Genomic DNA, 26,728 nt, shown 5'->3' on the forward strand with positions numbered 1-26,728 from the left:
CAGCCTCCTTTTTATCCTCATTTTCCCGGCCGCATCTCCCTCTGCCTTTGCCCACCGGCTGAGTTCCTTGGAAGGTTCCGACTTCCCGATGCGCCTGGAGCCTGTCCTCGTTAATGTGCACCCTCCTTTTGTAGAACAGCCGATATTCATGGCTCTGTTAAGTCTTTGTTCTACTCCTCGAAGTTCAGGAATGTGGCGGGACTTTGAGCAGCTCTCTGGGTCAACTTGTAACATTTATTGGAACTGATGGTTTCTCCCCTTATCTACAAGTGCCGGCCCTATCTCCAGGCAGATTGACTCCTTGACTCTGTTTTGTTCTTCCCGGGTCCTCTTTGGTTTTGGGATTATTCTCGGTGCCCTCATTCCCTGTCCTTTTGTAGCCGTTTGTGGATCAGGAGGCCTGGCTGCCACCTGCATGCCCTGGCTCAGCTGCTGGATGAGCTGCACTGCCAAGGTGTGGAGCATGGTAAAAAGATGAGAGTTGCTGCAGCACAGAAGAGGAGAAGCAGCATTCGTTTAACCCCTGGTCTGCTGGGGAGCCGGGGAACCGTCTCTCATTTCCATCCTTTCCATGTTTGGACCAGTACATAAACTGCTTTCCTATTTCCTTTGTTAGCTTTTTTAGCAGTTTTCTCTTCTCATCTCTTTGCCAATATAAGTTTGAGTCATTTACTTTTCCACAGACTCCTGTTTTTTCTGCACACAGATATTCTGATCCCATCATCTGGTGAAATGTTGTGTTCCTCATTTCATGGCTTGGTCGGCAGGAAGGTCAGGAGCTGGAGCTGTCTGGTTGGTTCTTATTCCGAGGACAGCTTGTAAGCTAATTATGGCATTGAAATGATAAATGGGTTCTCTGTCTCCTGATATGATTTTGTGAGAAAAGCCAATCACTTGGTTTTTAAAATATTAGAAGTATAATAGTAATAAAATGGTTAAAAAAAAAGGAATACAATTAGACTAATAAAAATTTAGAGTTAGGACAATTGCATGACAATAAAAACAAAGACTTACAGATGTCTGGATGCTCTCTTGGGCACTTAAGCCACAACAAGCATACCTTGTGAATAAAGGAATCACCCCTAAAAAAATACACTATTGCATATTCATATATCCTTCATGGTTATGCATACATTCTATTTCAAACAAGAAACTCTGTCTGTTGTATGTCAGCTGTTTTTTTTAATCCCCACGGCATCCTCCAAAAATTAACAAGAAATTAACTTCTAGTAAGAAAACCATAAATTCCTCTTGTCTGGACAATTTATGTGTTCCTAGAGTGAATTTAGTTGTTCTCATTCCTTAAAGCTACATTTACCATACTGTTAAAATGTTAATACAGCACAACTAATCAATATAACATAATACATATAGTAACTGTCTGCACAGAGCCATATAACATGCATTTTCCACAAAATAATTTTGTTTCCCAGGGGCTGGTCCATGGTGTTGTAGGATTTGTTCTGGTGCCCCTTCATCTTTTCCCCACGTTTGGGTGCTCCCTCAAGCTGGGGCTGCATCAATTGATCATTTTTTTTCTTACTCCTGAACTTGCTATAGCAAAATCCCAGTGCTCTGATACACCCTGTACAGCACAGACAGTGACAGCAGATGTTGGAGTGGGCAGAGGGATGATGCCCCCCTTATTTTAGTGAAGTTTTCCCAACATTCTCCATTTGCTGTTTCCCTTTGCAGCTTCAGCCATTTCTGTTGCAGAGTCAGAGATCCTCAGCATGGGCTCTGCCTTCAGCTGTGCAGATTCCATCTGTGCAAGCAGGCAGAGCTTGGGGTGAGGGGCAGAGGGAATCAGCCAATTCCTGCCCCAGGCAAGAAGAGCCAGGTACATTGTCCCCACTTTGCCCTGGCAGTGTTAATTTGTATTTCTGAAGTTCCTTCTGGGTGCCTGGAATGCAGCTTCTCTTCCACAGCAGCCTTCAGCAGCCTCAGTTGTGCCCCCCCCACAACCTGCTGCTTTTTTTTTCCCCTTCAAATCATCTATTTATTGTTTATGAGTTAAAGGGTCACTTTTAAATCTCATCTAGTTTTGTAAATTTTGAAAAATTTCAATCATTTTGTTTTTAAAATTTTATAAGTATCATAATAATAAAATGGTTTTAAAAATAATAATACAATTAGAGTAATACATTTTGGAGTTAGGACAATTACAAGACAATAAAAAGCAAAGAATTACGGACGTCCCAAGAAAAGCATGACTTGTGAACAAAGGAATCACCCTTAAACTAATACACTTGTTGCATATTCATACATCCTTCATGGTTATGCACACATTCTATTCTAAACAAGAAACTCTGTTGTATCTCAACTATTTCCTTTAATCCCCTGGTGTCTTCAAGTCTGAGCAAGGCCTGAAGAAATTATCTTCTTCTGATAAGAAGCCATAAATTCCTCTCCTTTGGAAGATTTAGGTGTTCTTCGAAGGGAGCATCTCATTCCTAAAAAGAAAACTCCCCCCACATACATAATCTCTATTTTAACATTATGTTGTAACCTAAAACTACACTTAACACAATACGTAAGGGAATTAATACAGCATAACTTTCTAACATTACATATATATTATTCATTGTAACATTTGTGAAAAGCCAATCTTAAATATGCATTTTTCACAATCCCGCCTCTTAATCATTATAATTAATTTGTTTTGAGCAATATTTCTTATCCTCTTGCATTCTTTGGACTCTGTTGGTAATCAAATAAAACATGGGATTAAACAAAGAAGAAATGTCAAAACACTTGTAACACGTAAAAGGAAGAATCCTAATTCCTAATTTCATCCCATTCTCAATACCTTACCTCACCTGCTAGTTTTTAACATTATTTTCCCATATTTGGACTGATACCTGGGTCATAATTTTTTTCTGATATCCTTTTTTTTTTTCCAGGATGACATCCTCATTGCCATCTATTTCCAACAATCTGTACACCCCATTCTTTAGCCAATAAATAGCATACAGCCAACATATTTTAACACACTGCAGGTGATGTTTGGCTTTGCAGACTCAATATTAATTCCAATGCCTGAGCAGCTTTGTTTATTATCTTCTCTATAACTGCTTGGAGTCATTTAATATGACTCAGGATATAATTTGGGGTTAATACAGAGCTAGACTGCTGTGCTTCTTTTACCTTTGTTTTTTACTAATTGTCTCTTTACCGAATCTTGGACTATATTTCTAAGATCAAATGTAAAACAAATCCATCTCTCTCCTTTTGGACATTCCATGCCCCAAGTATTACTACTTTTCCCTAAGTTCTTTGTAATGTGATAATTTTCCCCCTTTTTCCTGCAGGTACTTAATTTGGATGGGTTATAACAGTGGCTGTTGACATGGGTGTGTGTAACCAAAAGGAACTTTGGTTTCTTTCCATGTAACACTTTCTGTAGCATTTGTGACACGATCTTGCTGCTATCTCAGAAGGGAAAAGACAACAAATGAGAGACAGAAACAGGAATGACAGAGGTCTGGCATGGCTTATACCCCCACCTCCCCTGCCTGTGGGGTTGCTGCCCACAGCAGGTACGTGTGATCTTCTCGCTGGTGAGTACAGTGCTCAATCCAGGCTTGCCCTCTGTTTCCCTTGTCACTCCTTTTTTACTCATTTCCAGGCAAATTGTTTTTGACACCTTTTAACTGTGGTTTCCCACCATTCCTCAGGTATCTCTCAGTTCACAGGCACTGATAATTCCCATCTACAAAACAGAGTTATTACTTCAGTTGGTTTGGGTTCTCTCTGTCTAGGGGATTGATTCAGTACTGATACCTCTTGCAACGAGAACATAGATTTTGTGAACTATAACACCAATTATTCCCATAATTTGAACATTCACTTGTAACCCAGCTAGTGTGTCCAGTATTGGGATGAATCAAATAAAGTATACAGCATAGCACTGATGGCAATTTCCTTTCTTCCCTGTACAAGTCACAGGCTAAGGCCAGACTATAAGAACTCTTTGACTCAAACACTCCCGATCCTCCTGTTTGAAGTGGCAGTGTTCCTCTGCCAAGGAGGTGTCGGAGGCGTCTCAGGGCTTATTCAGGCAGGGCTTAGAACCAGTGATGCAAGCTTTGCCTTATTTCTCAGTTAGGTGTTGTTCTTTGTACCTGCCTTGGATCATGTGGGTCTTCCCAAACCATTACCACCCAGTCCTGGTTGAAAGTCAGTTTGGTATCACCCAGTTTAGATGTGATAGTCCATTCCTCACGTTTCTTCACAAATTCTTTTATTTTCCTGTCATGAATTCACCCTCTTTTCCATGGTTGGGATTGCTGCTTCATTGGTATCTGGAAAGGACTTCTTAATAGCACAGTGTTAAAAGAAAAACAATACTGCATTAACTTTTACCATTAGTTTTCTTCAAAACTTTCTGGGTTTAACTACAAACTTTTTCTATAGCTGCTTCTTCTTCTTGTATCCAGCTGTGCTAATTCCTGCAGAGGCCAATTCTTCTTCCTGTGAGCTATAAGTAGTTAAAAAAAGACTAGCCCAAATTTAACACAAGATGTATCACATCTCTTGGGTTTTTGCTTTTTAGGCAACATCTAACTGTTTTAGTCTTACAGACTCATTCTTCAGAACAAAAACCTCCTTTCCTTAACAACAAAAATCAGAAGGAAAAAAAAGAAGTCTTGTTTAAAAAAATAAACCATATTGTGAGAGTCAGCTATCTCTGCTTTGATCTTATCTCTATTGGTGGTCCAGCTCTCCCTGTTTTTCACAGCTTTGGTTTTGACTCTGTCCTTCATCACTCCCCTCCCCTTGTTGTCACTCTGTCTAGCAGGAATGGGGGAGAATTTACAAATAGCGACAGTATGGGGACTTTGGGGTGTATTTCGCTCTCCCTCTCTCTCTCGCTTTCTCTTTTCCTTTCTCTCTCTTTCGCTCTCTTTTTCTCTCTTCATATTTCAACATCCACATTCCAACATCAGACCACTTTCTAACATTAGTCCTACATCCTGGAGAGGTGAGTCTGCCAAACACCTCTCCCTCCTTTTCCAACTTCCTTACAAATTTAATTACTTTTGTTTAATGTATTCTGCAGGCCTGTAATTCACGGCACCCTCCACCAAGGGCTACCAGCTACCCACAGCTGACAGTGCTAAAACTAAAGACTTATTTTGCTGTCACAATTTTCCATTCACAAGCTTGGAAGGGTTGTAGGAACAAGGTAAACCACAACTTACTTCCAAAGTGACCTTGCCTGCACTAAAAAATTTAAGGCAATCCTTGTTCATGCAATATGATTTGCAAAGAAGCCAAGGTTTGATTTGGGAAGGGCATCTGAGGACACAGAGCATGAGTTTTACCAATCTATAATTTGAAGAGGGAATAGACAAAATGTGGATACAGTGGGGGAGACAGCAAGTAAGGAATTTATCTCTGCAATACTCTCTTTTTGACTGCCAGGAAACACTCTCTAAAGAGATTCTTACGGTACAAACAATAATTGGATGGGAAGAGGCACTCCTGAATTTAAGCTTTGATGTCAAAGTAGGAAACTGCCCCTGAGCACTGCAGTGCTGGAGCACCCTGCCTGCAAACTCACCAGAGGCAAGCCACTGCTGCCACGCTGCAGGGCTGCCTGCAGCACAGAGGGAATCATGGCCAAGCCCTCCCTGCAGGCCTGGGTAATCCACACAAGGAATCACAATTGCTTCATAGCTCTTTAACTCATTCAAGAAATAGGAAACTGTAGTAAACAGAGCTCTCCCTCACCATCTTTTTCATATGTGTGTGTCACATACCCACTGTGATGCTGAAAGTAACAAATTAACAGTTTACAGTAGAAGATACTGAAATTTTTCTTCATCTAGCTTTGTAGGTTTCCTTTTTCTATATGTAGCCACCTCCCATTGTGGGAAAAAATGAGCCCTATTTTTTTACAAGTGTTTTGTATGCACAACTTGAATTGCTGTTCTAGATGCACTGCAAGTAGTTAGCACTTCCAGAAAAACTAACAAACAAAGAAAACAAAAAAACTAAGAAAGCAAAATACATTTGGGTACTTGAAAAAGGACTGGTTGGAAGGAAAAATGTTTCTCATTGACCTACCAAGCAGCTGGTGTTACCTTTAGTTTAACTTTACACACTGAGAACACTTGATTGAACAGCCTGCATTGACTCAAATTAATAGCAGGTTTTGCTATGTCACAGCTGTAAACTAGTTTTTCAATCCTAGAGTACAGTAAATTATGTATTTCAAGATAAAAATCACAATGCAAATTGGAAGAAATTTAGTACACAATTAATTTACCTCCAAAAGTCAGTTTACGACTTTCCTCTACCAGGATTGCAGAAGTTGCTGTAGCTTGAATACACACTGGCCAGCCTTGATTTACTGGATCCCACATCTTTGATAAATAAGCCACGGGTCTCTTTACTCCTCCCCACTCTGGAAACAAAACCCTATGAGCTACCCCCTTTTCTTCATTTACATACAGATGAAAGGGTTTTGCTAGTGCAGGTAAGCTTAAAGTTGATATTGGGGCTAGTTTTAACTTCATTTTTCTTAGTTTTTTGTTAGAGGGAATGCCGCGGGAGACAAGACTCATGATATCATGATCATCAAGTCTCAGTTTATTGTAACAGATTACACAGTTTATATATGTTCGTTAATTAGCTCATACCTATTGCAAAAGCCGAGCTCATGATTGGTTGCTATGTGACTTGTACTATTATCTTAAAAGTATCTTTATGATCGATACATGCCTGTCCAGCTGGCCTTGCAGTTAGAACAGCTTAGTACTCCTTTGTTCTTCTCTATCTACTTCTACATACCAAGCAGTTTCAATATCCTGCTTTCTGCACACCATCTACTCTTCAGGGCCATGCGAACTTTGCAGCAGTCACGTAGCCCTCCCTATTTGGATTAATTTTACAGTATCATGTCCCTTGTCGTTCAACCATTCCTCTGTCAGGCTCTCTTCAGTTTTTCATTATCCTTTTTGGTCCATTTTATATCATTTCCCTCTGTCAATTTTTTTATTCAAAAATTTTACTGCCTGTGTATATCCTTCAATCCACAATTTATAATATCCAAATAATCTGAGTAGCTTTCTGATTTCCCCCTTTGAAGGGGGAGGGGGAAGGGATAGAATCCCTGTGTTTCATTCTGGGTTGAGCTTTCAACTAGCCTTCCTAATCAAGTGTCCAAGATATTTTACCTCTGATTCTACAAATTGCAGCTTCCCTTTTGATACCTTTAATCCTTTTTCCCCAAGAAAATTCAAAAGCTTTATAGTAGCCTCTCTAACTTCAGCTTCAGCTTTCCCAGAAAGTAAAAGATCATCAATGCATTAGATAACTTGTATTCCAGGGGGAGTGGGGAAAGTTTGTAGTATTGTTTCTAAAGCTTGTCCAAATAAGTTTGAGGATTCTGTAAACCCCTGTGGTAGTTTTGTCCATCTTAATTTCTGTTTTCTCCCAGTTAGTGGGTCCTTCCATTCAAAAGCAAAGATTACTTGCTCTCCTGGGCTAATGGGCAAGCCCAAAAGGCATCTTTAAGGTCCACTACACTAAACCACTGATGCTGGGGAGGAACTTTACTGAAAAGAGTATAAGGATTTGGTACCACTGGATAGCGGGTCTGAGTTCTTTTGTTAACCTCCCTTAAGGCTTGTACCAGTCTATAGCTCCCATCAGGCTTCTTTACTGGGAGTATTGGGGTATTATGGGGAGACATACAAGGTTCTAATGTCCCATCCTTTATTAGTCCTTCTATTACTGGCTTTAAACATTCCCGTCCTTCTAAAGATACAGGATACTGCCGTACACGTATGGGACAATTTTTTTTTCCTCAATTGTAATCTTTATGGGGTCAATATTTAATCTTCCCCTATTTCCCTCCCCAGCCCAAACTTCCTTGTTAATTCTTCTTCCATCCTCCTGGCCTAGTTTTAAAAGTCTAGCTGTCATCTTCCCATCTTTTGGATCAACCCCTATTCCTAATTTCACTTGTAAATCTCGTCCCAATAAATTGCTACCTGCCCCTGGGACCAAGAAAACATCCCTCATCCAAAATCTAGTTTCTCCCTCTATTGCCACATTTTTAATAATGGGTACTGTGAAACTCTCTCCTTTTGGTCCTGTTACTTTTACAGTATCTTTGCTTACACTATAACCTTTTGGAATATTTAACATAAAGGTTCTTTTTGCCCCTGTGTCTACCACAAATTCCAATTCTTCTTCTTGGGGACCCACTCTTAAAGTTATCTCAGCATTCCCCACCTGGACCCCACCTGTGCCCCCCCCTCGGCCCCATGGCCCCGCGAGGGGAATTTGGGGAGGTGGGAGTGGGGCAGCGCCAAGGCCGGGCCCCCCCGCGCTGTCCTGGCGGGAGCGGCTGCAGTGGGGACCGAGTGCGGGCGGGAGCGGCCGAGAGCCCAGCGCTGCCCCAGCCCGACCTGCCCCAGCTCCATCCCTGCCCCTGCGCTGGGATGCTGTGGGTGTGGGGGGAAGAGGGAGCCGGCAGTGGGTGCTGGGCCTGGGGGCAGGAGGAGAAGGGAAGGAGAAGCAGGCTTGAGGAACAAAATAGTCAAACGATGCAGGTGGCAGGAGAAGGTGGGTTTGTGCAGGAGAAGGAGGAATGGCAGGAGGAAGAGGAGTGTGAGGAAGAGCAGAGACACAAGAGGAGGAGGAGGAGCAGAAAGAGGAACCAGCAGAAGGTTCCACCCCTCCCTGTGTCTGCAGCCTCCCCCCAGCCCCAGGAGCGCTGCTCCCCCCACATGCAGCAGGTGACTATGGAGATGGAGCCACGATCTTCACGGGGTGAATCTTGGTGTTTCTGAGCTTCATCTGTGTCTTGAAGTTTGTGGGATTTTTGGGCTGGAACTTCGTGTTTTGGAGGTTCTTACAGACACAAGATTCCCAATGACTTCCTGAGATGAACTTGGGCAAGGAGGAACCTCCAGTCCAAGGTGCTCTTCTCTTGTTTTTCCCTCAAACCAGGATTTGTCATTTCCAGGGCGTGGCTGGATGGAGGAGGAGGAAAAGCCCCGGAGATGCTGTAGGAGGAGGAGCTGCAAACCCAGCCCAGGGAGCTGCGGGGAGGAAAGAGCCCCCCTGAGCCAGGAAGGCGGGCGGAGATCCAGGCGGAGCTCGGAGCTGGTGGAGAAGCTTCATGGCAGGGAGAAGCCCCACAAGTGCTTGGAATGTGGGAAGGGTTTCAGCTGGAGCTGCCACCTGATCCGGCACCAGAGGATCCACACTGGGGAGAGGCCCTACGAGTGTGGGGAGTGTGGGAAGAGTGTCAGAGACAGCTCGGACCTGGTCCGGCACATGGTGATCCACACTGGGGAACGGCCCTACGAGTGCTTGGAATGTGGGAAGAGCTTTGGGTGGAGCTCACACCTGCGAGCACACCAGCGCATCCACACTGGGGAGAGGCCCTACGAGTGTTGGGAGTGTGGGAAGAGGTTTCAGAGAAGCTCCCATCTCCTCCTACATGAGCGGATTCACACAGAGGAGAGGCCCTACCGCTGCCCCGACTGCGGGAAGGGCTTCAAGGAAAACTCCAGCCTCACCGTGCACCGGCGCATCCACACCGGGCAGAGGCCCTACGAGTGTGGGAAGTGTGGGAAGAGCTTCATAGACAGGTCTGGCCTGATCAAGCACCAGGTGGTCCACACTGGGGAACGGCCCTATGAGTGCTTGGAATGTGGGAAGAGCTTTGGGTGGAGCTCATACCTGCGAGCACACCAGCGCATCCACACTGGGGAAAGGCCCTACGAATGTCCCCAGTGTGGGAAGAGGTTTCACACCAGCTCTGATGTCCTCAGACATGAGCGGATTCACACAGAGGAGAGGCCCTACCGCTGCCCCGACTGTGGGAAGGGCTTCAAGGAAAACTCCAATCTCACTGTGCACCGGCGCATCCACACTGGGGAGAGGCCCTACAAGTGTGGGGAGTGTGGGAAGAGCTTTTCACAGATCTCAAACTTGACCCAACACCAACGGAGGCACCACTAAGGGAAGCCCTGTGAGTGCCATGAGTGAGGGAAGAGCTTGGAGTGAGGGAAGAGAGTGAGGGAAGAGCTTGGTGTGCTGCTGCAGCTCCATCCCCCATGGGAGGATCTGGGCTGGATGATCCCCAGTGACCCCCGTTGGGCAGAGCCCTGGTGTCCCCGTATGGGGAATAAAACAGAGAGTAAAGCAATGGAGCTGATAAAGGGGCCGAATATCTGAGGCCTGACTGAGCAGAAACTGTGGGAGACACAGACACAGTTTAAGTCTCCCTGGGCAAGAAGTGACCAGAAAAAATGGTGCGAGTGTTTGTGATAAGATAAATGTTCCCAGGTTACTGGATGTCACGAAGAATGTGTAACCAATGGGAAATTGTTACCAAAAACAGAGCCCTCTATAAGCACCATACAAGTAAATCCCTGTATAAACACCTGGTACAGTCAATAAAATTGGCTTTGCTCTAAACTCGTATGTCCCCGTCTCTCCATGGTGGATAACCCTGTTGTGGGTGATCCCCGTTGGGTGGGGGAAGGCGCTGGAGGGATTTCTTTCCCTTCTCCTGGTGCTGCCGTGGTTTGGTTGGTAATAAATTCCCTCCCTGTGCCCAGGCTGGGTCTGTTGTCCCCGTGCCGGTGCTCGGGGCGGGATCTCTCCCGTTCCTTCTCTGCACTGCCGGGCCTCTCCTCAGCCAATGAGAGAACGCGGTGGAGAAGAGTCAGCCAATCAGCGAGAGCGGGGCTGATGACTCACCAGTTGCCGGGCAGACCCGCAGCAGGCAGTGTTCCCCACCTGGACCCGCCCTCCCTGCCCAGTGCCGGCCCCGCCGTGGGGTCCCCCCAAGTCCCTCCCCAGTGCCCCCATGAACTGGGCTGGGTTTAACTGGGAAGCTTTACTGGGAACACTGGGAGCAGGGGGCAGGGGTAGAGTGACAGCAGGGCTGGGGGGACACTCGACCCACCCAAAATCAGCGTGGGGATAGAGCTGGGAAGGTCCTGGCTCGGCCCGAGGCCACGGGGAGCGGCTGCGGCCGCCGGCGTCTCAGGAGCTCTGTGGGCAGAGAAAAGGGGGTGACACCGGGCTGGGGGCCCCAGGGGAGCACACACATTCTAGAGGAGGGGGGACACGACACACGGGACCCCCCAGACATTCTTGCGCAGGTAGAACCCGATCCCCAGTGCCAGGAAGACAGAACCCAACTCGGGTGTCTCCAGTTCCTGTCAGCATCTTGCTGCGGCAGCATCCAGCAGCATCTCTGGGTGGTCCGCAGGGGTCAGGATCTCCCAAAAACTCTCACAGACACCCTGGCCCCTCCCAGCACCCTCCAGGTCACTCCCAGCCCACTTAGGATCCCCTGAAACCTCCCTCTTGATCCCTTCCTGACCTCCCCTGGACCCACCAAAGCCCCTCCTGTCACTCACAGGATCCCACAGCCTCCTTACAGTCACCCCCACTGTCCCAGGACCCCCAAATCCTCTCCCAGTCTCTTCCCAATGCCCACCAGGACCCTCAGAACCCCATCCCACCCTCCCCAGTATCCTTCAAACCCCTTCTTAGCCCTTCCAAACCCCCAACCTCCTCTCCCAGTTGAAACCAGGCTCTCTCCAACTCCCTCCCAGGTGCTCCCAGCACATCCCAGTGGCTCTCGCAGCGCCCCCAGTTCCTCCCCCATACCCCAGTTCCGGCTCACAGGTTGTTCCAGGCTGATGTTGTTGGCAGGTGGAGGTGAGCCTGGCCCGGGTTGGGGTTTCCAGCAGCACCAGGAGCTGGTGGGTCCAGTCCCCGTTGGGGACCACGTTGGTCGCCACCACAGAGAGCTCCTGCTGGCCCTGGAACCACCTCAGCTGGATGGGAGCAGGCGGCCGGGGCCGGGCCAGGAGCTCGAGGGCAGCAGAGAGATGGACACGCTGGGGGGCACTGGGAGAGAGTGGGTGTAATAAATACAAAGGTCATTGTTCATCAAAATGAGTGTTAAAGGAGACAAGAATTTGAACTGAGTAGGGAATGCAACTAGCATAGAAGACTGTGTATCTAATTATATACAAGTTTAGTTTTAGGCCAAGGACAATCTGCAAGGAAGATGAGGAGCCTTCATTCCTGCGACCTCCAAAGGCAGAAAAAAAGACCCCCAGCGACCAATTGCACCCGTGCAGAGTGCATCGAGAGAAAATACGTCAACTGGGACGTATAAAAACAAAAAGGTCAAAGGGGGAAGGTGCTCCTTGGCAGAGCAGAGGGTCCCCGGCTGCCCTGCGCTGTTCTTTTGCTTAATACCGCTTGCTTAATAAATTCTTGTTAATTGATTTATCTATAATTAGTCTCCCCAGTTGAATTTGTCCATAACAAATTTGGTGCCGTGACTCGGATAAGGGCGACCGGGTGGGAATTCCTAATCAGGGAGGCGCCCCGCTGCCTCTGCAGCGGCCCTGGTGCAGGCTTTTCCTTCCCAGACCCTTACCGACGAACCCAAATTCGGTATTGAGCACAAGGGATACCGGTAACCCCGTAATCTTTGTGCACGAAGCCGGGCGAAGACGCAGGACAGCGTGAGTATAAAAGTGGGGATCCGCTGGGTTGGGCTGGGATCCCAGGACATAACGCGTGAGACGTCCTTGTAGGATGAGGCACGGGCAGAGCTCTGAGTAGTGCGGTTTGCAGAGCCCGCGAGGGGCTGGGCACCAACAGGGGCCGCGAGTGTGTGTGTGCCTGAAGGTGTCCTGGGAGATGGGACAGAGGAAAAGCAAGCCCTCTGCTTCCATGGGGACGGGGACCCCGGTAACGCTTCCCCAGATCCCCCCTGACAGTCCGTTAGGTCTAATGATAAAATCTTGGGATGAATATCCTTCAAGGAAAGGGAAAGATAGGGCAAAAATGATACATTATTGTATAAAAGAATGGGGAGGAAAACACATCTGTAGTGATAATTTATTTTGGCCAGTTTGGAAACTTCAAGGACTGGATTTGCCGGTCATTAAACATTTATGCAAACTCCAAAGAACCTTTTGATATGGAAGAGAGCAAGTATGCTGCTCTCTGGATAGTGGGGGAAACAAGAGCAAAACTTTTTGCCTGAGGCACCCAGGGAGGGAAAAAGAAAAATAAAAAGCCTGAGGAAGTTCCAACTGCACCCCCTCTACCATACATCCCTCCTCCTCCTCCAGCCCCACCAGCACCACCCGCAGTCTACCCCGATTTAGATCAAGGGGGAGATTTTGATAACCAAGAGGTAGAAATCCCAGAGCCGGTCCCTGAGGAAAATCACTGCATTACTCGTAGTCTAACAAGGGGGGAAAGAGAAAGGGAAGGGCAAGCCCTATATCCATGAAGAGAAGTAGCTTTGGGAATGATCCCTAACCCCAATGTTGGTCAGCACGGACAATCAACCCAAATTCTGGGACTAGGTTATGTGGAGGTACCTCTCAATTCAGGAGATGTGAGGGAACTCAAGAACATGTGAACAAATTCAGAATCCAGCTGAGGTGGCAGAGTACCTGAAAGAGAAATGCCATGATAAGTCTAAGGAGAAAAAGATCATTGCAGCAAGCTGGGCCCTGGCATGTGCTTATCACACCCTGCTAGATACTGTAGGGCAGCAGACAGAGGAAGGGGGGCAAGGAGATAAATCAGCAGCGATCCCAGTCACTCAGGCTGCAGCCAACAGCCCCGGCTGGAAGCCAGCAGCTAAACCAGACAGGGAGCCTAAGCCATCAGCTAAACCAGACAGTGAGCCTAAACCAGCAGCTAAACCAGACAGGGAGCCTAAGCCAGCAGCTAAACAAGACAGTGAGCCTAAACCAGCAGCTAAACCAGATTGTGAGCCTCAACCAGTGGTTTTTGCTATGAGCACAATGGGCCCATGATGCCTCAGGCCATCAGGGCAGAGATGCCACCTACAAGTGGGCACGAGACCGAGGGGTGGATCTAACCATGGATAGTATTTCTCAGGTGATCCATGACTGTGAGACCTGTGCTGCCATCAAACAGGCCAAGCGGGTGAAGCCCCTGTGGTATGGTGGGCGGTGGTCCAAGTACAAGTATGGGGAGGCCTGGCAGATTGACCACATCACACTGCCCCAGACACGCCAAGGCAAGCGCTACGTGCTCACCATGGTAAAAGCCACCACTGGATGGTTGGAAAGCTACCCTGTGTCTCATGCTACAGCCCATAACACCATCCTGGGCCTTGAAAAGCAGGTCCTGTGGAGGCATGGTACCCCTGAGAGGATTGAGTCAGACCATGGGACTCATTTCAAGAACAGCCTTATCAACACCTGGGCTAGGGAACATGGCATTGAGTGGGTGTACCACATCCCCTACCATGCACCAGCTGCAGGCAAAGTGTAGAGGCACAATGGACTGTTAATAACCACCTTAAAAGGATTGGGTGGGGGATCTTTCAAAAACTGGGAGCAACATTTAGCAAAGGCCACCTGGTTAGTTAACAGCCGAGGTTCCACCAATTGAGCAGGTCCTGCCCAGTCTGAGCCCCTGAATATAGTAGATGGAGATAAAGTCCCAGTGGCACATGCCAGAGGTTTGTTATGGAAATCAGTGTGGATCAATTCTGTCTCGAGTACAGACAAACCCATTTGTGGGATTGTCTTTGCTCAGGGACCAGGTTGTACATGGTGGATAATGCAGAGAGATGGAGCAACACGATGTGTACCTCAGGGGGATCTGATTGTGGGGTGAGACTCATGTGCAAATATCACTGTTTGCTGGATGTTGCTGCCAGTGTCTGTACACAAAAACACACAGACATGAGACAGAAGGAAATGTGTGTCAAAGGTTTGAGCAAGTGAAACAGAAGGAAATGTGTAAGTGTCAAAGGTTTGAGTAAATGAAAGAAGTTTTTACTTGATGAAGTTTATACATGATGTTGAAGATATGGAGATAAGGGGTGGAATGTCCGAGGGTGATGTTATGGTGTTTGTATCCTCAATCGTGTGTTCTGTTTATGTTTGATATTATGTTCTGTGCTTTCAGAACTGACTCAGAAAGTGAAGGTTTGTTTTGCCTTGTTATCAGCCGGCTCACCTCCCCCCATGCTCTGCTGTCTAGAAGAGGCCAGTGCTGGCTGGCTTGCTTTGCTTTGCTTGCTGGCTTTTGCTTGCTTTGCTTTGCTTTTTTTGCTTGCTTTTGCCTTTGCTTTTTAAATTAGTTTAGCTGAGCAGTCCAATTCTTTCCCTGGACTGTTCCTTTTCCCTTTCCCTTTCCTGAATACCATCCAACCTGCTCTGGACTGGGACCTGGGAACCCCAAGGAGCACCGGGAGCCTGCGCTCTGTGATCTGCAGCAGCCATCCCCAGTGCCCAGAGCAATCCCCAGCGCCCAGACCCGGGTGACCACCCCCAGGAGAGACTTTCTGGATTTGTCATCTCTTCAGAGTGGTGAAAGAGTTTTGTTGTCATCCGGTGTTGTTCATTTTTTTAGTGCTGGGAAGGGTTTTGTTTGTTAAATAAACCGGTTCTTTTCCACTTCTCTCAGAGAAAATTCTTCCCAAATCAGGTGGGTGGGGAGGGGCCGTGGGGGTTTGTTTTCTGGGGGCTCCTTCCAGAGGTTTTTCTCCCAAATTTGCCCTAAACTAGGACAAATATTTTGCTGCCCATTTCGTGTCTGGAGAGAGTGAAAAAAAAAAACCCAACCTGTTCTAATAATATTTTGGTTCCAATTATTTTGTGTTAGTATTGAGCAGTTACTGGCTATGTTGTTTGAATTCATAGTGTCTTTTAGAGTGGAGGCCTGTATGTGTTTCTGGTCCCTAGGGTTTTTTGAGATCTTAATCCCTCTATGGTCCCTAGGTTTATTTTCTTATTCAGGAATAGCTCCGGTATTGTCCCTAATATGTAGTTTTTGTAGTAGAAGGGCACTGACCAGAATATCCATCGGGCTGGGCTTGGGTGTCATGGCTTTCAGGGGTCTATGAAGGTGCTGAAGTCTGTTCCAGGAATGCATGGCTCATAGTCATGGTTGTGCAGCCAGTTTGTTAGAGGGGAAGCAGGGGATGAGGCTTTTCAGCCTTTACTTTCCTTCTCCTCTGAATCTCTCAGCTCCCTATTAGAGAATGTTCCGTTTCCCCTGACTGTTAAAGAGACCATCTTTAATGTGTTTAATCTGGTAAGCTTTCTCTCTACAGTCTGCAGTCTCTCTAGAATGAGGGCTGAGATTTCTAGAGGGGCTGAAGAGACCCCTGACCCAGGAGTAGATCCAGGTGTGAGAAATCCTGAGTGGTGTGGGAAATGGGGGGCGCGGGAATTGGCACATAGACCATTTTCCCACATTCAAATAGATTTTACTGATTTGCCTGAAGTAGGAAGGTATAAACACTTATTGGTGATAATAAATCACTTGACTCACTTTGTAGAGGCATTCCCTACCTCTAGGGCAACTACACAAACAGTAGTAAAAATACTATTAGAAGAGATAATCCCCCGCTACACACTAGCAGAAGTAATAGACTCAGACAGAGGGCCACACTTTGCCTCCAAAATAATTAAAGAAGTAGTTACAGCTCTAGGAACAAAGTGGCAATATCATACTCCCTGACATCCACAAAGCTCAGGTAAAGTGGAAAGGGTAAATAGGAAAATTAAGAAACAACTAACTAAATTGATGTATAAAACACAATCATCCTGGGTAAAAATGTTTGCCTTTAGCCTTGTTAAATATAAGAACTCAGCCCAGAACCGATATTGGAATTTCTCCATTTGACATGCTTTATGGGATGCCTTATGACATGGATTCTCCTATAGATCACCCTGAAATAAGTAATCAACAAATTAACCAATCTGTCATGCAACTTGTGAAGGCTCGGGAAGGGCTTAGAAGAGCTGGGTTACTAGTGCAACAACCTCATTTAGACCTAGCAATCCATAATATAAATCCAGGTGATAAGGTGTCAATAAAAAACCTAGAAAGAAACCTCACTAACCCCAAACTGGGAAGCCCCCTGTGTTGTTTTACTCACTACAGAAACTGCAGTCAGAACTGCCGAGAAGGGGTGGACCCATGCGAGCCGAATAAAGGGAGCGATTCCTGCTGCTGCCCAAGAGCCCAGGAGAATAACCAGCCAGCCCGGGGACCTTAAGGTCACATTTAAATGGACTGAATGGACTCAGTAAGAATTGTACGAACCAGCTGGTAGAGTGAGATATTGGACTATGGATATCCTATAACTAATGATTTTAGAGTATATTGTACAAAGAAGGATTGTAATTGTTACCCTTTTGTATGCTATATTTGTAAAATTTGCCAGGAACGGTGGTGGGTCCATAGTTACAGAGGCACTCCTCCTAGGGGTATTTGTAAAGGTGTTATCAGTTAGAAATAGAACTGACAGAGTCAGTCCTAAGGATTGGAGAAGAGAACGGGACCCTACCAAGGGAATCCCAAGAGTGGTGGGAGGTGTTTACTAAGGGGGCTAGACCCGAAAATTGTTGTTTCCACTCCATTGAATCAATTCCCCTAATTGTTCAAATTATCAAAGGGAATTGCTGGAAAACTTTACCTGGGATTCAGTGTGACTCACCACAAGTGAAGGATAAAAGCTGGGAATCATTCAAAAAGAGGCAACAAAAGCAGAGTTTGGGTCCTCCTGAAGAATATCCTTGCTCCAAGAAGATGGTGCGCCTCGCGGCTCGGAGCAACCGAGTCGGCGAGCGAGGCAGAGGGATGAGAAGCGGTGGAGGAAAGAGCCCTCAAACTGGGACAATTCAAAGTATTTCAAGAACTGCCTCAAGGATACTGATCTCCCAAGGCTAAAGGTGAGCCAGGCAATAACATGTCAAAACAAACACTGGGAATGGGGAGATAATGATAATCAAACCCTGGGGCGGTTTGGACTCCACCCTTGCTGGCAAATCCTGTGCCTATTAGTTATATGTTGTACCTGGCCTGTACAAGGGGACTATGCACACCAGCCATTTAATTGGACTCTGACCAAAATAGACCAAGGGAAAGTTGTTAAGCATAATGCCACCACTGTAGCTCCCATTTTTTTGTTACTAACAAAGACTTGGTAAACTCTATGTGGGGATGGAGTAAACCTGAACTCCAGGCTACCTATTGGTGTCCTAGTTCCCATCCTGGGAGGAGATATTGTCATTATCCTGGGGAATATCTGTGTGGGTATTGGGGCTGTGAAACCATAGCAACTGCCTTGGCTGTCACCCATCCAGATAAATTTTTAAAGGTCTCATGGTACCCTGAGGGGTGCAAAACTCCGGGGTATGGCACTCAAGGAGAAAATCTGTATGAGGGGGATTGCAGGTCCCATAGTATTGTTGTTACTAAGTTTAACTTTCAGACCTTACATTTTTAATAAAATCATAGACATTGTAAAAGGAAGACTAGAGGCAGCTCATCTAACACTTATTAGAGATAGGTAGGAAACATTGCCCAGGGACTTAGAAGTAGATTAAACCCTGGTCTTAAGCTACCAAGAGTTAAAGTGTTTTAATGAACAAATTGGTAAAGAGAAAAAGGGGGTGTTGTAATAAATAAAAAGGTCTTTGTTCATCAAAACGAGCATTAAAGGAGATAAGAATTTGAAATGAGTAGGGAATGCAACTAGCATAGAAAACTGTGTAACTAATTATATAAGTTTAGTTTTAGGCCAAGGACAATCTGCAATGAAGATGAGGAGCCTTCATTCCTATGACCACCAAGGGCAGAACAAAAGACCCCCCAGGAACCAATTGCACTGGCACAGAGTGCATAGAGAGAAAATACGTCAACCGAAAAAGAAACGGATGATAAAACCAAAAAGGTCAAAGGGGGAAGGTGCTCCGTGGCAGAGCAGAGGCTTCCTGGCCACCCAGCGCTGTTCTTTTGCTTAATACCGCTTGCTTAATAAATTCTTGTTAATTGATTTATCTATAATTATCCTCCCCAATTGAATTTGTCCATAACACCCCTGGCCCAGCAGCAGGGGACAGGGGGCACGGCCTGTCCCCCTGGCCCAGCAGCAGCCCCGTGCCCTGCCCAAGGCGCTCCCAGCAGGGGCTGGGCCCCAGAGGCAGGGGCAGACCCCAGTCCCAGGGCAGCGTTTCTGCCCCGTCCCCTGTCCAGCCCAGCCTGCCCCGTGTGCACAGTGACCGCTGGCACGGGCTGCCCTGGACACTGTGACCTGCTGGGGACACTGAGAGCTGCCCCGCTGTGACACTGCCCTTGGGATTGCACAGGCACCAAACAAACCCCAGCCAGCACCGCCCCGTGTCATGTCCCAGGCACCGAAGAGCATCAGAGCTAGCCCCGCTCCTGGTGATGTCCCAGGCACCAGAGCACATCCCAACCCCGCTCCTGGTGATGTCCCAGGCACCAGAGCACATCCCAGCCCTGATCCTGGTGATGTCCCAGGCACCAGGGCACATCCCAGCCCCGCTCCTGGTGATGTCCCAGGCACCAGAGCACATCCCAGCCCTGATCCTGGTGATGTCCCAGGCACCAGGGCACATCCCAGCCCCGCTCCTGGTGATGTCCCAGGCACCAGAGCACATCCCAGCCCTGATCCTGGTGATGTCCCAGGCACCAGGGCACATCCCAGCCCCTCTCCTGTTGATGTCCCAGGCACCAGGACACATCCCAGCCCTGCTCCTGGGGATGTCCCAGGCCCTACGAGTGTCTCAGGTGCGGGAAGAGCTCATCACATGGCTCAGCCTTGACCCCAAACCAGCAGAGGCACCACGAAGGGCAGCCCTGCAAGTGCCCCAGTGTGGGAAGAGCTCCGTGCGCTGCTCCAGCTCCATCCCCCACGGGAGGATCCGTGCTGGATGATCCCCAGTGAGCCCCGGTGGGCAGAACCCCGGTGACCCGTGGTGCTGCTGATCCATGTTGGGAAGACACCTGGCTGTGGGGCTCCACATCCTCCTGGCTGCCTGTGGCCTGGATTTTCTTTTCATTTCTCTTTGCCCTTTCAAAACTCTTAAAAGCAGGTAAAAATAAAGATGTTGAGCTAAGACAAGGATGGGGACATGGGAGGGGTCTTGCAGGGGATGTGGAGGATGCTGGGTTTGAGGGACTTGAGGGTTCCTGGGAGGGACCTGGGGGTTGCTCAGGGCTTTGGGCACCCCAGGCTGAGCGGCTCCAGTTGCCCTGGGAGACCCTGGTGGAGGTTCTGGGCAGCTGGTCAAGGACCCCCTGCCCTGGAACTGTCCCCATGTGCCCCATCCCAACGCCTCGTTCCCTGCAGCGGCTGCCCCATTCCTTACTCCCCTTCCATACTCCCCTGGCCCCTGCCTGTTCCTGTGTCCCCCCTGTCCCGTTCCCATCCTGCTCCCATCCCAATCCAGACCTCATTCTTGATCCCTGCACCGTATTCCCTGTCCCTGTCCCCATTCCCATTCCCTGTCCCCATTCCCGGTGAGACATTAATTTTGAAGAATTAAGAATTTTAGGAAAGTTAAGATGATAGTTAAATTGGATGTTGCTGACTTAGCAGAAGTAGATAAATTGGCTTTGTTCATAGTTAACAGTAGCTGGATCTTAGATAAGATATCCAGGATCTATTAACTCATTGCTTGCCAGCTTTATGTTTGGGTAGCTGTGCTTATCATGAGAAACAGGATGTGATCAACAGATTTCAGGGACACAAAAACAGTTGCAGACTTCCCATACTTTAGGGATTCATTAAGCACAGGGAAACGGCAAGGATTCATTTGTCACGTGTGCATGGGAAAGGCAGAAAGGTCAGAACAAAGAAGACTTATTTTACTTCTTCATTTTGGAGACCCCTCTGCAAAATGGACCCCCGAGTCATTTCAGGGAACAGAACCACACATGCATAATTGCCTTTTTGCCAATTAGCATATGAAGCGGATCAGAGGAAGTGACAGGGATATGAATATGCATTCATATGTTGTGTATTCAAGACTTCTGTAAATAAAAAAGCTTTCTGATACCTGTGATTTTTGCAGTGTGCATTAGGGAATTATCCCACGTACTGCCCGGCTGTCTCAATAAACATACACTTTCTAACTTTAAACTCTTAGAGAGTTTTTGTCTGTCTCAGGTGGAGATCAATATTAGATTTATATTCATATTTTAGTAAATCATTGTCTTAAAGAAGTCCTAGTATGTCTATTAACATGTCTTTTCTTAATATTCTAGTAATTATTCTTGCATTGCTTCAAGATAAACTGGTATGATTCAAAGAATATCCACTGAGGTACACATAGAACATGGATTTATCATAAGCAAATTGCAGTTGCAAAGTTTTTTCACTGAAATTCTGCCACTTGTCATAATTTCAAAAGTTAAAAGTCAGGTATTAAAGTCAATAACAAAATTTCTAACAAAGGGGAAAAAGTATATGGTTTCCACTAGATAAAATATAAATACAGAAAATGTCTCCCAACCAAGTTCCTTGCCCTGATCAAAACATCTCCCAATCAAGTTCTTCACCCTGAACCTGGCTGGTAAAGAAAAATATTATCAGTAAACGTGTATGAAAGTTTGCATAAGTTAGTAGTATTCAAAATCCATGTTCTGTTCCTATTATTATTTCTTATACAAAGAAAAAAGGGGAAAGGGGTTGGATTGAGGGTAAACCCTCCTCCCCTCTGAGTCTGTTCTCATGTTTTACAATAAATCCTACAACAGTACAATACAGCTGCCTAAAATATGGACACTGGAAACCACAAACAGCATTACAAATTATCACCTGCCTCATGGACAGTTCATATAAGGACTTGATTTGTTTACAAATTATTTCTCATGTTTACAAACAGGTTTTCTGTTTACAGACTGTTTTCTGGGAATTCAGTTTTTCTCCAAGGGATCAAGTGCTGAAAGGTTGTTTTTTAAAATTGGGTTTTTCTCTAAGGGTTAAATGGGCTCAGGGTTAAATAGCTTTCTGCTCTTAGAGATAAGTTCAATTTGTAACCAAGAAGCATTATGCCTGTGGCCTGAGTTCTCCCCTAACAGTTCCTGGAGGGGAATGCTGCAGCTCCAGTGTAAATTAGATGCACGCTGTCCTCTGTCCCCATGTTTGCAAAGGGCCCTTGCAGATGGGTGACAGAGAACAATACACAGAATTTGATACAGAAAAGAAGGGTGAGGTGTTACCATGATGGACAGGGGGAACTCTGCTTGGGCGGGGACTGTGCCTCACCTGCTGCTGTCAGCGCTGCCCGGGCCCCAGGGCTCAGAGCAGCATTCCTGCCCTGGCCCACACGTTCCTGGTCTGTGTCCCACGGCCGTGCTCAGGATGGCCACCATGTGGGACGTGTCCCGAGGAGGCCGTGCCAGCTTCTGTGGAGGCCCCGTGCCCTTCCCACCGCGGCTGCGTCGGCAGCTGCGGGGGCTCCTGCTGCTCTGAGCCCGCAGAGCAGGGCAGCGTTTGCTGATGGGCTGAGCCCTTCCTAAAGATCCTGTTGGGCTGTCTGACACACCTGGGCCAAGGCATTCCTTCCACCCTGGGCCACTCTGGGGGGCTGGGGGTGGCCCCAGGGCAGGTGGCAGTGCATGCAAGGGCCCTTGGTGACACGGTGCAGCATGGTCACCGTGGAATGGAACGGGACAGGGGATCCAAGGGCCCTTGGTGACACAGTGCAGGATGGTCACCGTGGAATGGAACGGGACAGGGGATTCCAAGGGCCCTTGGTGACACGGTGCAGCATGGTCACCGTGGAATGGAACGGGACAGGGATTCCAAGGGCCCTTTGTGACACGCTCTGGCAGAGGTGTTGGCAGTGAAAAGGCCCCGCCAGAGTGCTCGGTGCACACGACGAGAGAGGACGGGAGAGAGCGGTGCTGTGAGGAGCCCTCGCACAGCCACTCGTTCCTTGCTGACCCGGAGCTTTCCTGAGGTATTACTTCTGCAGGTGAGCTCATGGCCAGAGCAGAGCACTTGGTGACCCCTGGCCTTCCCGAGGCATCTCTTCTGCAGCTGCCCTCGAGGGCAGACCGTGGCATTTGCTTTGCACTGTCCTTGACAGGAGTCTCCTGTCCTTGTGGCTGGAGCCCCCAGGCCCAGAGTGCAGGACTTGCTGTCCTGTAGCCTTGCCAAGACTTCACTCTTGCAGGTGCCCTCAAGGCACGACTGCAGCACTTGCTGACTCGGACCTTTTCCTTTTCACCTTCTGCAAGCAGCCATGAATCCAGGCAGTGACGCAGAGCACAGACCTGCGAGCGTGCCCAAGCTGGCCTGGGGCAAGGAGGAGAAAGAAGGCCCTGGAGCTGCCCCAGCACAGCAGCCTGAAGAGCTGGAGCAGTTCCAGCCACGGCAGAAGGGTGAGTGGCAGAGCTGGGCCACAGGGCTGGTACCTGCAGCCAGCTTGGCCCCATCCCATCCCATCCCATCCCATCCCATCCCATCCCATCCCATCCCATCCCATCCCATCCCATCCCATCCCATCCCATCCCATCCCATCCCCTGGGGCCATGCCCATGGACAGGATGGAATAGGGGCCGGGCAGACACCCCACAGCCGTGCTCCGTGCCCTGGGCTGTCGCGGGGCTGTCCCTGCCTGGGCAGTGCAGGGCTGGGCTGTGTTCTCCAGCCTCTCCCGCAGCCCCTCAGCTCAGGCTGCGCTCGCTCTTTGCCAGGTGCAGCCGTGCAGCGCACACGAGAGCAGGAACGCACCCGTGGCCGCTTCCGCAGAACAGCGCAGGTACCTGCAGCCATCCCCACCTGGGCTGGGCCTGCTGGCACCGCTCAGCCCAGCACTGTGCTCGGAGCACTCCATGCAGCATCCCGGGCTTCTTGCCCTTCTGCTGCAGATGGTTTGCAAATTCATGAAGAGGATTCGGGAGGAAGAGAGCAGCGCCATGGGCACCATGCTCAGAGCGTACTCTCCCATCTTCAAAACCAAGACCAGCGCTGCCCTGCTGGATATGCTTGTGGAGGAGGGTCCTTCCAGCCCAGAGCAAGTGAGCAGCCTGTGGCCTGGCTTTTCTCCTCCCAGCAATTGCTTGGCCTCCCAAGCCACGCCTGCTGCTCCCTGGGAGCCTTTGAGGCCATGGCAGTGTGGTGGCAAGGGAAGCACTTCTCTGGGGCAGCTGGGCACATTCCTTCCTCCGGCAGCTTTCCAAGTCTCCCCTGCCTTCTCCAGGTGCCCGCCATGGTGAGGTTCATCCACCAGTGGCTCGTGGCCAATGAGTTTCCTGAGTACAATCTGTACAGGCCCCTTCTGGATCTGACAGAGGCACAGCCCTCTGACGTGGTGATGGCTCTCCTGCGTGTGGCCCCATTGTGTGACAGGTACGGGGCCCACCTGCCCAGAGGGCTCAGGGCTCAGCAGCCCTTCCCCCTGCACAGCCTGTCCCAGGTGTCTGACAAACAGAGAATTCCAGGGCCCTCTGGCTGCTCCCTTTGCCAGCCCTGGCCCCTGCCAGCCCCCCAGCGTGCTGCCATGCTTCCCCCCTGCCCCTCAGGGGCCAGTCCCCACAGGGCTGGGCTGCCTGCGTGCTGCTGGTGAGGGGCAGTGGGCAGAGGCAGGGCTGGCAGAGCAGCTCAGCTCCCTGCTGCCGCCCAGGCCACGCTGCTGTGTCCCAGACTCCTCTGAGACAGAGCTCTGACCCCACAGAGCTGCTCTGGCCATGTGGAAGAACATCATGTGCTCGCTGAGGACTGCAGAGCCGGCCATGCTCGTGCTCCTCGATGTGCTGGGGAGCTGGCCAGAGCACAGCACGTGCACCTCCGATGGGGACCACACGGCTGTCCTTGCCCTGGCTGTGAGTTTCTGACTCTGCTGGCCCAAGGCCACCTCTCCAGCAGCTCTCCATCCTCCCTCCCCCACGGCGTCTCCCTGCCTCAGGCGCTGGGCTGAAACCTGGCCTCGGGGCAGCTCCAGGGCCACCAGGCCCGGTGCTCCCCCTGCGTCTCTCCGGGCCTCTCCCTCCCGTGCTCGGGCCCTGCCACACGGACACCTCGGCACTGAGCGCTGTCTCGGGCTGCTCTGTCCTTTGCAGGCAACCGTGGTGATGTGGAAGATCCTCCAGCTGCCCTGTGTGCCACATGTAGTCACCGTGTGTTTCCCCGGCCTCTTTGTGCATCTGCTCTTCCAAGTGCTCTTCAGCACTCTGGATGTGCCAGAGGAGGTCGATACCTTCTGGAAGGGATGCCAGCAGCAACACGGCCTTGCCACCAGCCCCAGCAGGTGCTCCATGCCAGTCCTCCTGTCCCTGCCATGGGCCCAGGGCAGGGGCCAGTGCTCCCAGCGTGACCTGGGCTTTGCTCTGTGCACAGCTTTGCAGAGCAGACCCTCAAGGCCCTGCTCTGCCGACTGCACTATGAGGATGTGGTGGTGGCCATGGAAGACAAGCGTGGCTGGGACACACTGCTCTGTGCTGACACCCACCACTGTGCTGTGGGCGTGCTGGCCAGGTGAGACCCCCTGCTCCCCAGCTGTCCCCGGCATGTGTGCCCTGTGCCCGAGGTGCCCCACACAGTCCCCGTGGCCGTGGGCCAGAAGGCCTTGTCACCAAGGGACGGCCAAGGAGGCTGCAAAAGGCTGGGAGAGGAGCGTGCCCAAGAGCAGCAACCTCCCAGAGGGCTCAGCTGCCCCTTGCAGGGTGGTGGAGAAAGGCCAGAGCTCTGTGAGGCAGTCCTGGGAGAGGTTTGCCCCCGCTGGCTCAGGGCTTTGGCTCCTGTTTCCTCCTGTCAGAGAAATGCACCGCGCATCCGAAGCTGCGTGTTCCGCCATTGCATTCCACCTGCTCGGGCTGCTCAGCAAGGACACGCCGTGCCGGGATTTGGCCGCCCTGGCGTTCCTTGTGGAGGTGAGCCTGAAGGCCGGCGCTGCCTCGCTGAGCTGCCTCCCGGCTCTCTGCCCTCTCTTGGCCGCAGTGCCTGGGACGGAGCCCGCGCCCTGTGCTGCTGCCTGGGCCCGGCCCTGGGCGGTTCTGGGCTCCCGCCGGCCGCTCCCCCGTCACCGGCCTGTGCCTTTCAGACCCTGGAGCACCTGAACGTGAGTGAGTGCCGTGACAGCGTCCTGCAGTTCTTGTCCAAGCACCTGCAGAGCGAGTGCAGGGGGAGGCGTCGCTTGGCACTCCGAGGCCTCGTGGCGCTCGGCACCACCAGTGTCTCGGTGAGAAGAGCGCAGGGGCTGAAGCCGTGCTGCCAGCGTGGGGCTGGGGAAGGCAGTCCCTGGGGCTTGGCTGGCCTTGGGGCACTGAGGCAGCTGCTGCCAGCTCTCCTGCCTCCTGCTGCAGCTGCCCCAGGGCTTTGGCACAGGCCTTGGGCCCCTGGGCCCTGTGGCAGCAGGATGGTGTTTCACACACTTGTGTTCCACAAGTAGATGGCCATAAGGATGTGGAGCCTGCATGAAAGGCTCGTGGAGCTCCTGCAGGAAGATGACAGTGCCATGCTCAGGATGACCACGGTTCTCCTCAGGGGTTTGTTCCTGTGCAATGGTGCACCAGTAACCAGCGCCCTCGCCCTGCAGCTGGCTGAGGCGCTCCTGCCACTCTTTGACAACGTAAGGCTCTGCGCCTCCAGCCACGGCCAGCGGGTGCTGCCCGCACACTTTGTGCCCTGTGCACTCACAGGCTGTGCCCAGGTGGGCCTGAAGCAGCTGACGCTGAGGCCTTTCTTCCTTCCTTTCCTACAGGAGGACAGCCAGGTGCAGTTGTGCTCCATGTTTATCTTCCGGGAGATGCTGGATTTTTTTCCGGAAGAGGAGAGAAAGGCCCTGAAGGCACACGTGTGCCAGAGCCTGCTGCCCCTCTCCTTGCACTGCCACGATGAGAACCAGCGAGTGGCAGAGGTGAGGACTCGGCAGCTGCCGCTGGCCCCTGGCAGGGGCTGGGC

The 26,728-nt window shown here is 49.7% G+C and overlaps 1 protein-coding gene across 1 annotated transcript in view; it reads left to right on the forward strand.

Moving 5' to 3' along the window:
* Positions 1-26,728, forward strand: part of LOC144247628 (uncharacterized) — a 643,963-nt gene that overhangs the window by 471,394 nt on the left and 145,841 nt on the right. Inside the window, 1 exon segment of the mRNA XM_077788936.1 lies at positions 9,200-9,917. Coding sequence (XP_077645062.1) covers positions 9,200-9,917 — 718 coding nt within the window.

This window comes from Lonchura striata, chromosome 29 (assembly GCF_046129695.1).
Source record: "Lonchura striata isolate bLonStr1 chromosome 29, bLonStr1.mat, whole genome shotgun sequence".
NCBI lineage: Eukaryota > Metazoa > Chordata > Aves > Passeriformes > Estrildidae > Lonchura > Lonchura striata.